This window comes from Arachis duranensis, unplaced genomic scaffold, assembly GCF_000817695.3.
Source record: "Arachis duranensis cultivar V14167 unplaced genomic scaffold, aradu.V14167.gnm2.J7QH unplaced_Scaffold_232525, whole genome shotgun sequence".
In the NCBI taxonomy this organism is placed as follows: domain Eukaryota; kingdom Viridiplantae; phylum Streptophyta; class Magnoliopsida; order Fabales; family Fabaceae; genus Arachis; species Arachis duranensis.
Genome location: NW_026264851.1, coordinates 48,515 through 61,889, shown reverse-complemented (window position 1 = coordinate 61,889; position 13,375 = coordinate 48,515). Strand labels below are relative to the sequence as shown.

The following is a 13,375-nucleotide window of genomic DNA, read 5'->3' as shown; positions in this document are numbered from 1 at the left end:
AAATAGATTTTTCATTAATCGTTACCTTCATAAATATTTTGACAATGTAAATCAACGAGTTTTTTTTATCCTTGATCCGTTACATCTGTAAATGCCTGAAAAATCGTGTTTCTTGGTGATTCAATCGATTATAAAAGTCTAATATAACCTTATATATTAGACTAATTTAAAAACCTAATATAACCTTATATATTAATTAATTTTTAAATTATATATAACGTCATATTAGACTTTTAAATTTTGAAAAGTACAAACCAATTTTAAAAAGTTTTACTTTAGATCCTTTCAAAAGTACTCCCAATCTTTTAATTTATCAAACACAAAATGAAGATATTATGCTTTTAAAAAGCACAAACACCTCTTCAAAAAATTTTAGCAAACCAAAACCTAAAAATAGTTTATACTTTAAAGAGACGTTTAGGGTTTGTTTGAGTGAGTTTCTAAAAAAAAAAATATTTTTTCAGTTTTTTTTTAAGATCTTATGAAAAATAAAAATAATTTTATATTTCATTATCCCGTACAAAAAGATCTTTTTATCTATCAATTATGTTTAGATATAACGATATAAAAATAATTATTTATTTATTTATTTATTTATTTTATGAAAAACATCCTTTTTTTAAAAAAAATCTTTTAAAAAAATATAAATTACAGCTTCTCAAAAAAAATATTTTTTTATTTTTCTAATATTTTTACTTTTACTATTAATAATTTACTAAATACGTTAAAAAAATTTTCATTGAAAAAATATCTTTTTCTATCAAAATAATGACGCCCAAACAAACACTTAATCATACATTGTCCTATTAATAAAATTAACTACATTTTAAATTTACACGTTGAATAATAATAATAATAATAATAATAATAATAATAATAACTACTTTTTACTAGCATCCTACATTTATGCTTTCTTAATCTCCTGCTTCCAGCTACTTGGCCGACAATAGTTGGAACTTGGAATCACATCATCATAGTAATCCAAGCCATATTTTGTTATTCATTGGTTAACAGATGATTCAAACAATTTGCACCTTCCACTGGATGAGATTATGTGGAAATCGCATTGAGATGGAGTTCAAAATCGCAAATCATACAGGGAGCAAATCTTTTACAACATTCCCTTGTAACGAATTATAAGATACAACTTTACAAATGGGGCAGAAAGATGAACACCATGAATATACTTGCCACATTTTGTTTAATCCTCTAAAATCTGTTGTCGCTCGAGCTCCAGAATCCGCTCTGCTAGAGGGCTTGCAGTGCCATTTGTAGTTCCATTGCTTCCTCTACACTGCTGCAGTTGTTCCTGGAGATGCCGCACAAGCTCGTTCAGTCTTCGTATATTCTTTTCTTGTACTAAAATGATCTGCAGAAGCAACAAGCATTAAAAGAAAACTTTAAGTAAATAATAGATAGAATGGCTACACCAGATAATTTTATAAGTAAATATTAGTTACATAGAATAATACATGGAAAAGAAAAGCTAGAAGGTATGTGATTATGTAAACATTTAACAGTGCTACTATGATTAGTTTAAAGGAACTAGTATAGCCACCATAAACTCAGACTATGTCATTGTTGGTGAGAGACAGAATGTATGTACCACTAAGCAACGTCATTAATGGTTCCCAAACATATCACATAACTAATCAACATTCAAACAACTAACTAATGGTTTACTATGCTTTTGGGGAAAAAAAAACCTAGTGGTTTACTATGGCTTCTACAAGTCCATATGTTCACTCAAAACAAGGATCCAATATGCAGAGAGATGCCAATCAAAGCAATATATTATACAACTAGAAGAATATCCTCTAAGCTTATGTGAATAGATTTTATCGGCTATAAGCAAAGAAGACCAAAGGGGCAACAACACAATTTCTTGTCTTACATATATAAAGCAATTTGTTAAGCTAAAGAGCTAAAAAATGGTTATTCATAATAAATTACCTCCCCCTTTCCCATTAATTTCATTGTTTAAAGAAGCAATAACCAACAATCATGAGATTCAAACCAAAGACATTAACCCCAACCCCACAAAAAAACCTTGCTATCTGTGGTAACCTAAGCAAAATATAGCTTCCACCAGTGCGGCCAGTCTTGCCAGACCAGCAAAAGTTATCTTCTTGTCAACAAATTCATAAACTTCTAGTGCACGACTTATCGAGTCTCCTATGTCCTAACTTAGCAGCATGAATGTTTTTTCAGGAATCCTCCTCTCTCTCTCTCTGATGTCGAGATGTTTGGGTCACCAATCTTGGTGGGGTTAATAACCATAAACAAAAAGGGTACATATGTTGGGAAGATGTTTTTGGCATCTTCATTGAAGTCGGTGCCATGTATATTTATACTCTCTCTCAGAGATCTCTCTCTCGTAAGAGAAGTTGATAACATGCATCTTGAATCAAAGTGCAACCTAACAGACTTAGAACAACAACACACCAAAGAGATACTGGATCATAGCTAAAATGCTACAAATTATAAAACAGAGATGCACAAAAACCAAACAAAGTGGAGAATGGGGATAAACCAAAACAACACCTTCTCCTTCACAGTTTCTTCACCCTTTGTAATCTGATGCTGCTTTTGAGATAGAGCGGTATTTGAGTCAACATCGGCCACTAGCTGTTGCTTCCACTCGAACTGCGAAGTGATTATGAGTATAAGCAGCAGAAAAACAAGCAACATGGGCCTCGACATGATTCCCAATTAGCTAATTACACGCTAAACACCTGCTTAACATTAAATAAAGAAACACCAAAACAATTGTAATTACTTCAGTTGCTTCTTCCTGAAATTAGAATGGGAAATTTGGGAATTCTTACATAGTTATGCTTATGTACAATATAAGTAGCTCAAATGGACAAGTCAAAGGAAGTCAATGAGCGAAAGGTCGTTGAAATTAGGGTTATATTGAGAAACTCAAATGGTATTAAAGGGGAAGAAATCGAGATCAGCGTGAAAAGAACTTACAGATTGATGTGAGCGAGAAAACCCGAAATTCATTATGGATCTGCAACCTACGTGCTCTGTCCTGTGAGGGAGAGGTTTGTAAAAGCGCTAAAAAGAATTAAAGGAAGCAGAGAGAAGGCGAGTTTTGTGGGAATATCGGAAATGGGAATGGAAACAGTTAGAGGTGATTGAGGAAAACGGAAAGGGGATTCCGGGTAGTAATTTAGGGTTTTAGGGATTGGGAAGATGAGAAACGTAAGTAAGGAACAAGAAGGAGTGAAGGACCAAGGAGCAAGAAGTTTCAGCTGCTTCTTTTTCTTCTTCTTTCCGTATAGCTGCTCACCAATTTACAGTGGTAACTTTGGGAGACGAAGGCTTATTGTGATTTGCTGCGCACCCTCCAGGGAAATACCCCCAAAAGAGTAAAGGTAAAGGTCAATTCTATAACAAGAATATTGCATGAACATTTAAATTAATCACTAAAATAAATCATTAATATAAAATATATATTAAAATATAAATATATATTAAAAATAGTAGATAATAAATTTTTGTGAACAATTAGTTTTAGAATTGGCCCAATAAAATAAAAAAGCAATCTATTCTCAAATTATCTCCTAAATCCTAATATTAGGATAACCATTCGCAAATATAGTGAATTGAACATCCAGCTAAGTAAACCAAATCAAAAGGAATAAATATCCAATTAAGAATCAACATAACCATCTGCATATCTATTAAACTGAACATCCGACATATGTTACTAGTAACTACTTAATCAAACTAGTTGCATAAATATTAGACTAACCATCAGTATACCTAATGAACTGAACATTTAGCTTATTATCTATTAGTAACTACATGTGAATGAGAGAAATTTTCATTGGTGAATGACGATGGGGCATCACAAAGCAGTTCATTCAAGTTGGACTCCATTTACGTACAAGTGACTAATATGCATGTATGAAAATGTAGCAAGGTATGGCGCTGGACGTCGAAAACACTACCATGCACGATGACGCTGCAATGGGACCTGCACGGCCGGCGACGGGTGGACAGCGAAAAGGAGGATGCATGGGGCTGCGCACGCGATCTCGCATCGCAATAGAATGCAAACGGGATGAGGAGAGGCTTGACAGCGGGGATGTGCAGCGGCGCTGGAGTGACTTGGCAGACCGGAGATCGCAAATGAAGAATGAAAGGTTAGTGTGATATTGGGAGTAAACTTTGTTAATTATGATTTTGTTTAATTACAAATTTCTTTTTTTTTTAAATTCAAAATCTGAAATTAAAAATAATTAATTAATAATTTAATTTGTGATTTTAATTTTAATTTTTTTATTCTATTATTCACATTGTTTACTATTCTCATGATCTCTTTATACTTTTTCTTTTGAGTATTTGACTTGTTCAATAATTTCGCATAAGTTAAAATTATTCTATCGAAAATTTTCAATCATCATCCAAACCTTATTTTAAAAAATATATATATACATTTTCAAAATATAAATACAGTTGATTTTGTCTAAAATAACTCACTTATATAAACACTTCAACAACAATATAACATAATCTTAATTTTTCAATAATAGTATAACATATTAAAAAAAAAACATAATAACAATAAGATATAACTCTACTCTTAATTATATTCTCTTAATAGAGAATAAGCAAAAACTGTTACTCTAAGCTCATATTGTATTATAAACTTCGCTTAAATGATATTATTACACATTATGTTTATTTATACATTTGAATATGCTATTTTTTTAATCACCAAGTCATGGCTAATCAACTCCAACTAATATTTCTGCAAAGTTCTCGCATAGCAGATTGGCAATCCGTTTAGTTTTACAACTTAATAATAATTTCATTACATGATAATATAATTGTGATAAATTCTAGTCACAAATTTTAACTTCAAACAGTGAGTATTGTTGAGGATTAATAATATTGGTTTGGTGGATTTTTTAGGAATTTAGATGAGAATTTATAATATGTATGTAGTTTTGAGTAGATGTTGATAAGATTAGAGAAAAAGAAAAAAGTTTTTTAGATTTAGAGAGAGAAAAGAGATTAGAAAAAATAGTGTTGTTTTTTTTTTTTTTGAAACATAGAAAGTTCAACACATTAAAGTGGAGCATAAAATAAAGAAGAAGACACACAACGAGCTACCAACCAAACCAACACCTAACATCCCAGACCTATCAACAGCCTCCCCCAGAATCACTACCACGCCATTCTGTATAGCTCATCACCGTCTTTGTGTGGATTACCTCCAGGCTGGCTCTTGTATTTTTAAAGATTCGTGCATTCCGTTCCAACCAGATGTTCCAAATAACCGCAAAGAACACTGTCATCCACATCTGTTGCCCTTGTTGTCTATTATGCAAGCCATGCCAGCTTTCAAACATTTCCCTAATGGTTCCAGGGATCACCCACTCTCCACCTAGTGACCTCAACCACTTACACCACACCTGCCAAGCTACCTCACACCTAAGGAATAAATGCTCAGCAGATTCTAACTCCTTAGTACACATTACACACAAACTATCCCCCAGAATGTTGACTCCTATTTTACCCAGCCGCTCCTTGGTGTTAACTCGATCAACTAGCACAAACCACCCAAATAGCTCAATCCTCGGAGGAACAACCCCCATAAAACAGAACGGAACCTGACACAGCCCTGCCACATAACTCAGTTCCTCCCACACCCCCCTCTTTGCCTCCCTCCCATGCGCCCCGTACACCAAACAAAAAGCACAGTAAAAGTTGGTCCTTGTTAAGATGCCTTCAACACACAGCCACTTCTCACCTTTATATCTGTGACGGACTTGAAACACTCCATCATCCCAAATTAATAACAGACCCCCCGCTGTACCTACAGCTTCCACAAAATCCCAACCAGCATTACTAGATCCCCAAAGCCTTGCAACCTCATATTTAGTAATCACATCTTTTTTTGTTTCAACCAACCCCAACATGTTCAATTTATATTTACTTTTCAAAGACTTCAGCATGCTCATTTTACCGTCCCCCTCCACCCCCTAATATTCCAACTGCCCACAATCATTTAAATAAAGTTTTGCTCACCTTTTGTTTATTTTTTGGCCGACTCCTTCTCGCCTTTTTCTTCTGCTTCGCTAGCCTTCTCTTTGCCGCTATTTCCTCATTTTGTGCTTGTAGAATCGCCATAATGTCTTCTTCCTCATCGTATAAAACCGCTCCCGATTCCACAACCAGTGCCCAGGTTGCTTGGTTTTCCTGGCTCTGTACTCCCTGCGTACCCTTGTACTCCTCCCCTTCTACATGACCACCTGGGCCCAGCTCATTCCCTGCTCCACCCCCCGGGCGTCGCTTTTAGCAGCCACCCCCAGTATGTCTCCCTCTGTGTTGCCTTTAGCTTCTGAGGTTCCACCCTTCCTCGTTTTTCGGCTTAGACTCGTTTGGGAACCATCATCGTGGAGACCGGTCTCACCACCACCGTGCTGCGCCCCTTGTATCTGCCGGCGATTTGCTTCCCCCACCATCGTCCCCTTATGCGCTACACCGCCACAATCCAACTCAACACCAGCCTCCTCAGTCGGCCCTACTCCCTCCACCTTCTCTTCCAAAACCTGGATCCTATCCTCCAACGAGCCCCTAGCTGTGTGCCTCACCTCTCCCTCCTCAAGTTCCTCCTCCTCTTGGCACCCCAGCCTCTCTCGCAAACCTACCATTTGCGCCGCATCACCCAGATCTCGTGGGACCTGCCGGATCATAAGACTACCCGACCCGGCCTTGCCCCCAATGGAGAGAGGTCCATGGACCGTTGCATGCAGTAGACTAGCCTGGCCCAGCCCAACAGCTGGCTCCCTTCGCAGGCGTGTTTCGTACACAGTCAACCTCCCATCTACCCCCTGATTTGCTATTGGGCCAACTGAAGACCAGCCCACCCCTCTACAATAACCCACACACGCCCCAGCCTTGTAACACACCTGATGGGCCTCGTCATACATACCATAAGTACCAGCCCATTCCACATGATCTCCTCTCACACCTCCACAAACCTGCGTAACCGTATTCTCCGACTCCCCCTCATCAACCACCTCACACCCCTTAGAATCTACTACTCCACCTTCCTTGGTACTATCTGAATCTGGTACAACCGTATCCTTTTTGAAATTCAAATACTCAACGTTCACATCATTCAAAAAGACATCAGAAGTTACTATTCTGCCCTCTCCTTGCGCAGCCTCTGTAAGCCTGTCGGAAACCAATTCTGCCGCCGGATCCCAGTTACCCACCCCCTTTTCCAGGGCCGTGCCAGCGGCGCCAGAAGCTGCATTCTCATCATAGCCACTTCTGCTTCTCTCCATACTGACTGCAGCATCCTCCTGGCAGCCTACCTCCTTCTGTGAAGGACGCAGCATCCTCCGTAATTACATCACACTGAAGCACATTGCCCCATTGCTCTCCTATTTTCTTGAACGTTTCCGGCGACCATGCATGCAAAGGAATTCCGGAGCACTCCAGCCACGTTCTTCGAGTAGTACAACATTCCGATTCCTCCCAACGCGAGATCCTATGAAAGACTTGCAGCAAAGTATCCATCTTGAACGTAAACACACCCTCCGCATGCTGCACAGTATCAAATATTAACAGCACTTTGCACGCCCCGATCTCCCGGACATCCACAATTTGAGGTATATTTTTAGAGACCACCCTCTTCACTGAGCAGAGGTCCACTGGGTGCAATGTTTGTCCCACTAAACTCCTCGCCAACCATTCCATATTTGGTTCAACTATTGGCACATCAATTCTTTTCAGATGTCCACTCCCCTTTGTGGCAGTCTGATGTTCTCGCACTGGCTGTTCCCCAAAGGATTTGGCAGCCGCAACCCCGTTCCCATGATAAGACGCCCCTGCTACGCCTCCATTCTTACGTACGATTTCCTTCCTCACTGATCCACCCATCGCTTGAGATTGTCTTCTATACTTCGCTTCTCCAACGGTAATTACCTTCCCCCGTAATCTCCAGTGGTTCATTTCTGCAATCGCCTTGAGGGCGCCCCCTTTTGTCGTGTAACGAACAAAAGCAAACAGGTAAATCGATCCACTCTTTCGTTTCCGGGCAAGATATATATCGTTAATTCTTCCTGTCCAACAAAACAAGTGATGTAATTCTCTCCTAGAGATATCATCCGGTAGGTTGTCCACGAATACAGAGAACGAAGAATTTTCCAAGCGATGATATGTATCCCTATTCCAAATTCTGGTATCCTTTGCTGTTGACTGTATTCCTAACGTACTCCCTCCCCTAGAGTACTCACCTCTCACAGCCTCTCTCTCCCTCATTATTCACTACATAATAATCATTTGAACTTCTAAACCAATGAATCAGTAGCTCGAGCGATTTGATGATCGGTTCGATTTTTAGAACCTTGTAATTTAAAAATAGTGTTGTTATGTTTAAAAAGGGGAAGAAGGCTGAATACGTATGGTTACCAGAATTAATATATAGCGCGTTTCAAATTTCAATCGATTAGATTATCATACCAATCGATTGGATGCAGATAAAAACTTATTTACATCACATTTCAATCGATTGAATTTTCGTACTAATCGATTGAATTGGAATATGTCATTAGTCACGTACAAACTTCAAAACATAACCAATCGATTAAATTAATTAAACTCAGATTGCTTTGATGAGTTAAATCGATTGGGTAATAAGACCAATTGATTGATTTTTGGGTAAACCATACTGCCTTACAACTTTCAATCAATTGTTTTGTGATAACGATTGAGTTTTGGGAAACCTGAAATTCAATCAATTGTTTTGTTAATCCAATCGATTGAGGTAACGGATCAAAGATAAACTTTTAATCGATTGGGATTACCAAAAATTTATTACGATCAATGAAAGATCTAATTTGTTATTGTTTTTATTTTTTATTGTTAATAAACATAATAGATGAATAATAAAATAATAATTTATAAAATAAAAAATAGTTTTTATAATTAAATAAAATATATGAGGTTAATTTGTAATTAAAATTATAAAAAAATTAGGGCAAATCACTCAATTAAGTCAAGGGGTGAATTTATTTATAGAAATCCGCCGAACCAAATTTTGGTTCATGAATCAACCAATGTACGTTTATATGTAGTTCGAATAAGATTCATTCGAACTCTATTCACACATAATTCGAATCATGTTGATTTGAATTATACACAAACGCACACACACTAATTCGAATCAACCTGATTCGAATTACACCCACAGTAATTCGAATTGGCCAGATTCGAATTACTCATGATTTAATTCTGTCCATTTTTTTAAAATTAATAATTGATTAAAAAATTAATAATTAAAAAATTAAAAAAATATATTTTTATGAATATTTTTTTATAAAATTTTTTAATAAATTTATTTAAATTATACTAGAAAAAATTATTTTATTCTATACAAAATAATTTAAAAAATGGCTTAAAAGATGTTAGGAGTAGTATAAAAATTTATAATGTTCTAATGACTTAGGATATTAAAGAAATACTCTACATAGTCAATAATAATTTAGAAATTAAAAAAAATATAGTTATGACCAGTATTTACCTAAATTACTAGAACATTACAAACTTTTATAGTATTCCTAACATTTTTTTAAGACATTTTTTTTAAAATTATTTTGCATAGAATAAAGGGCATTTTAAACTATTTGAAGCCATTCTAAGCCATTTTTTAAAATTGTTTTGCCTAGAATAAAGGACATTTTAAGCTATTTTAAGTCATTTTTTAAAAATTATTTTGCTTAGAATAAGGGCATTTTAAGCCATTCTAAGCTATTTTTTTAAATTGTTTTGCCTAGAATAGAGGGCATTTTAAGCCATTTTAAGCCATTCTAAGCCGTTTTCTAGGCAAAATAATTTAAAAAAATGACTTAAAAAATATTAGGAGTACTAAAAAAGTTTGTAATGTTCTAGTAATTTAAGTAAACACTGGTCATAACTATATTTTTTTTTAATTTTTAAATTATTATTGACTATGTAGAGTATTTCTTTAATGTCCTAAGTCATTAGGATATTACAAATTTTTATAGTACTTCTAACATCTTTTAAGCCATTTTTAAAATTTTTTGTATAGAATAAAATATTTTTTGTGGTATAATTTAAATAAATTTATTAAAAAGTTTTATAAAAAATATTCATGAACTATTAAAAATGTGCAAAAGAGTATTGTATGAAATTCGAATTAATAGCTCATTAATATTTTAAAGAAGTCTCGTAATTAAATATTTTGTTAGTTTTTTTAATGCATGAAATAAAAAATATATTTTTTAAATTTTAAATTATTAATTTTTTAATCAATTATTAATTTAAAAAAAATGGACAGAATTAAATGATGAGTAATTTGAATCCGGCCAATTCAAATTACTATGTGCAGCATGTGTAAGTGTAATTCGAAGTATATTTTTTTAATAAAGCTTTTAGTCATTCCAATGAATTAAAAGTTTATATTTGATCCGTGACGTTCGTCCAGGCCGTAAAATCGTGTTTCCTTAGAAACCAATCGATTAGATTATAACTCAATCGATTGGATTACAATCGACTGAAAATTGCAAGACAGCATAATTTTCGTATAAATCAATCGATTGATCATAGTATTTCAATCGATTAGTCCCATATAAATTAAGACAAAAAATATTTACTTAAAACTATATTAAATATCGTAAAATAAACAGCACCCTCTAATCATTTAAAATTTCTCTTAACACGCCAATCATTGTTCTAATGTTATCGCAGCTTAACCCTTTTTTTAAAGAGAAGGTTCGTGCTCGTTGGTCAAATGTTTAAGAAAATTAATGGCCTCATTTTTATAGAGAGGCTTAAGAAAATTATCGATTAATCATAGTATTTTAATATATTAAAATACTATGACCAATTGATTGATTTATGCGAAAATTATGCTGTCTTGCAGTTTTTAATCAATTGTTTTGTGATAAACTGTAATACAATCGATTGAGTTATAATTCAATCGATTGTTTTGATAATTCAATCGATTGATTTTTAAGAAAACACGATTCCACGGCCTGGATGGATCAAATATAAAATTTTAATTCATTAGAATGGCCAAAAGTTTTATTACGATCAATGGAAGATTTAATTCGTTATTATTTTTTATTGTTAATAAACATAATAGTTGATTCATAAAATAATAATTTATAAAAAAAATAGTTTTTATAATTAAATAAAATATACGGGGTTAATTTGTAATTAAAATTAGAAAAAGACTATTTAACAGTTATTAAAAAAAACTTAAAATAACATGTTTTATTATGGAACCATTTAATGATCCAAACGTTATAGGACCACCAAATCTTTTGCCTGATAAGTTTAGTTTATTTTAACCATTTTAGATCAAACTAAACTTTGAGAAGAATTAGCATGTTTATTTTTTTAAAATAATAGAAGTTGCAATTAAATAAACTATTCCTCTTTTCTAACTTGAGCTATTCATTCCTTAACAGTTTTACAAGTACATTTAAAATCGATAAATATTTTTATGTGACGATATTGTAAATTTTTAAATAATTTAACATATTTAACTATATAAATTTAAATTAATCATCTAACGATTGATGATATTATTTTTTATAAAATATCTTTTAAAATAAGAAAAGAATCTGCTTTTAAATCTAAACTTTGACTTAAACTTTTAGTTAGGATTTTTTTTAAACAATTTTGTTTGATTTTGTAAAATTGCTTTTATCACAATAGGTGGGAACTAGGAAGAAACTTGCTGCTTTGCCTCTTTAAAACATGAAGTCTAACAATGTATATTATAAAAGATCAACTAAGAGGTCCGTTTAAAAAGTTTTAAAAGTAATTCTTTTGAATTTTTGACTTATAAAAAGTAGTAGTATTAATGTCTGGTACAATTTTTAAAATAAAATTACAATTTTTTAAATAGTTATTTCGAAACTTATAGAGAAGTTAAAAAAAATAACTTCTATCATAATACTATTACTTCTTATCATACCTTTATAAAATAAACATTTTTAGAACTAAAAATCCAAACACAAAATAACTTATCTATAAACTACTTTTAATATAATTATTTATTATTTAAACTATTTTTTCAAAAAAAGCTTAATTAAATTTTTTACTTAAATTAGGCTTAACAAATTAATTATCATATATTTATGTATAAATATAAATTATTTAATTTATTTTTAAAATATATATATTCTACATACATAACCAAGTTGATAGCTACATGATTAATTTATTAATACACCGTTTATGGTATGGGCAAGAATGTGTGACGTAGTATAATATAAGTGGCATTTATTAGAACGGTGTTGCACTTTATAATAAGTAGTGAATATCCATTAAAAGTTCCCGGTTATATGTTATTTGTGGTTGTGGACAAGTACTAGCCTTCAAAAATAAACGCAAAATAATGGAAATGGTGCAATTTCCCATATATAAGAGCCAAATCTGTGATTAACAACATACCCTTACGGCCATATCTATCCATCTATCCCAAGATCCTCCTTGCAGCGTCAGCCACGTGCCATTGCCCACACCTTCATACTTGATTGGCGATCCAAGCATGTATGAATAAGGAAGGTGCTAATCAATTGATTTAGCTTGCTTAATCATATATTTAGTTATTTAATATTAATAATGATGTCCATGCATTCAACGTTGGTTTAATATGTATTCAGATGCAAAATAAAGGAAAGTAACGAATAATATAATCCTTATCCTTACTATTTCACTATGAAGAGTGCATATTTGTTTGTAATTTTGTATACAACGTAACATACTAACATCGATCCAAAGGCTATGCAACACTAAACACTAATTAATTAATCGTCTTAATTAACTCTAGAGAGGTCTCGAGAATATTGCGCAGTAGTTTGGGACCTCCTAATAATAAGAAAGAAGCCTAGAGCTAACAAAGTGAAAACGAAGAAAGTGAAGACCACCAAAGCATATGGCAGGAAGGTGTTAATTTTGTTTGATGATTGCTTGGAGCAATGGCAACCATTTCCTGTTGGAACCGTTGATTTGGGAACCCTTGATTTGGGAACTGTTGATTTGGGAACCCTTAGCCTGATTCTCCTGTTTGCTGTCCCTTGTGGTGGCGATGGCCGTGAGAGTGTTGATTCATCTAACTTGATGATATCATCATTTAGGATCTCTGCATAACAATCATCTTCGTCCACCTACATGTTACCATAATCTTATTCAATTCCATCACACTTTCCAACCACACATCACAACATATCAAATCATTTTTCTGTTTTTCTTATGCAATTGTTCAAGTTACCTGAGGGTGATTTCTGGGATTGGCTTGATTGGCTACATTGGCTTGATTGGCTTCATGGACTATATTGACTTCATTGGCTTGATTGACTTCATTACCTAT

At 33.5% G+C, this 13,375-nt stretch overlaps 2 protein-coding genes across 3 annotated transcripts in view; both read right to left on the bottom strand.

Moving 5' to 3' along the window:
• Positions 1–947: 947 nt before the first annotated feature.
• Positions 948–3,358, bottom strand: LOC127744140 (uncharacterized). Of its 2 annotated transcripts, none has more exons than XM_052256419.1 (3): positions 2,977–3,358; positions 2,545–2,646; positions 948–1,369 (listed from the first exon to the last, which is right to left on the bottom strand). In XM_052256419.1, exons 1-3 carry the CDS (start codon positions 3,007–3,009, stop codon positions 1,202–1,204), a joined length of 303 nt encoding a protein of 100 aa, XP_052112379.1. In that variant the 5' UTR covers positions 3,010–3,358; the 3' UTR covers positions 948–1,201. The 2 variants fall into 2 exon arrangements, with proteins under 2 accessions (XP_052112379.1, XP_052112378.1); XM_052256418.1 differs by having other exon boundaries at positions 2,545–2,735; positions 2,977–3,355.
• Positions 3,359–12,709: 9,351 nt separating this feature from the next.
• LOC127744139 (NAC domain-containing protein 89) overlaps positions 12,710–13,375 on the bottom strand; it is a gene marked incomplete in the record, with an annotated part of 2,132 nt that continues 1,466 nt past the window's right edge. The window contains 2 exon segments of the mRNA XM_052256417.1: positions 12,710–13,172; positions 13,277–13,317. Coding sequence (XP_052112377.1) covers positions 12,822–13,172; positions 13,277–13,317 — 392 coding nt within the window.

Coding starts and splice junctions, on each gene's coding strand:
- LOC127744140 (XM_052256418.1), bottom strand. CDS start 2,703: ATGTCGAGGCCCATGTTGCTTGTTTTTCTGCTGCTTATACTCATAATC. Junction 1,370..2,544: donor AAGAAACTGTGAAGGAGAAG/GTGTTGTTTTGG, acceptor TTGCTTCTGCAG/ATCATTTTAGTACAAGAAAA.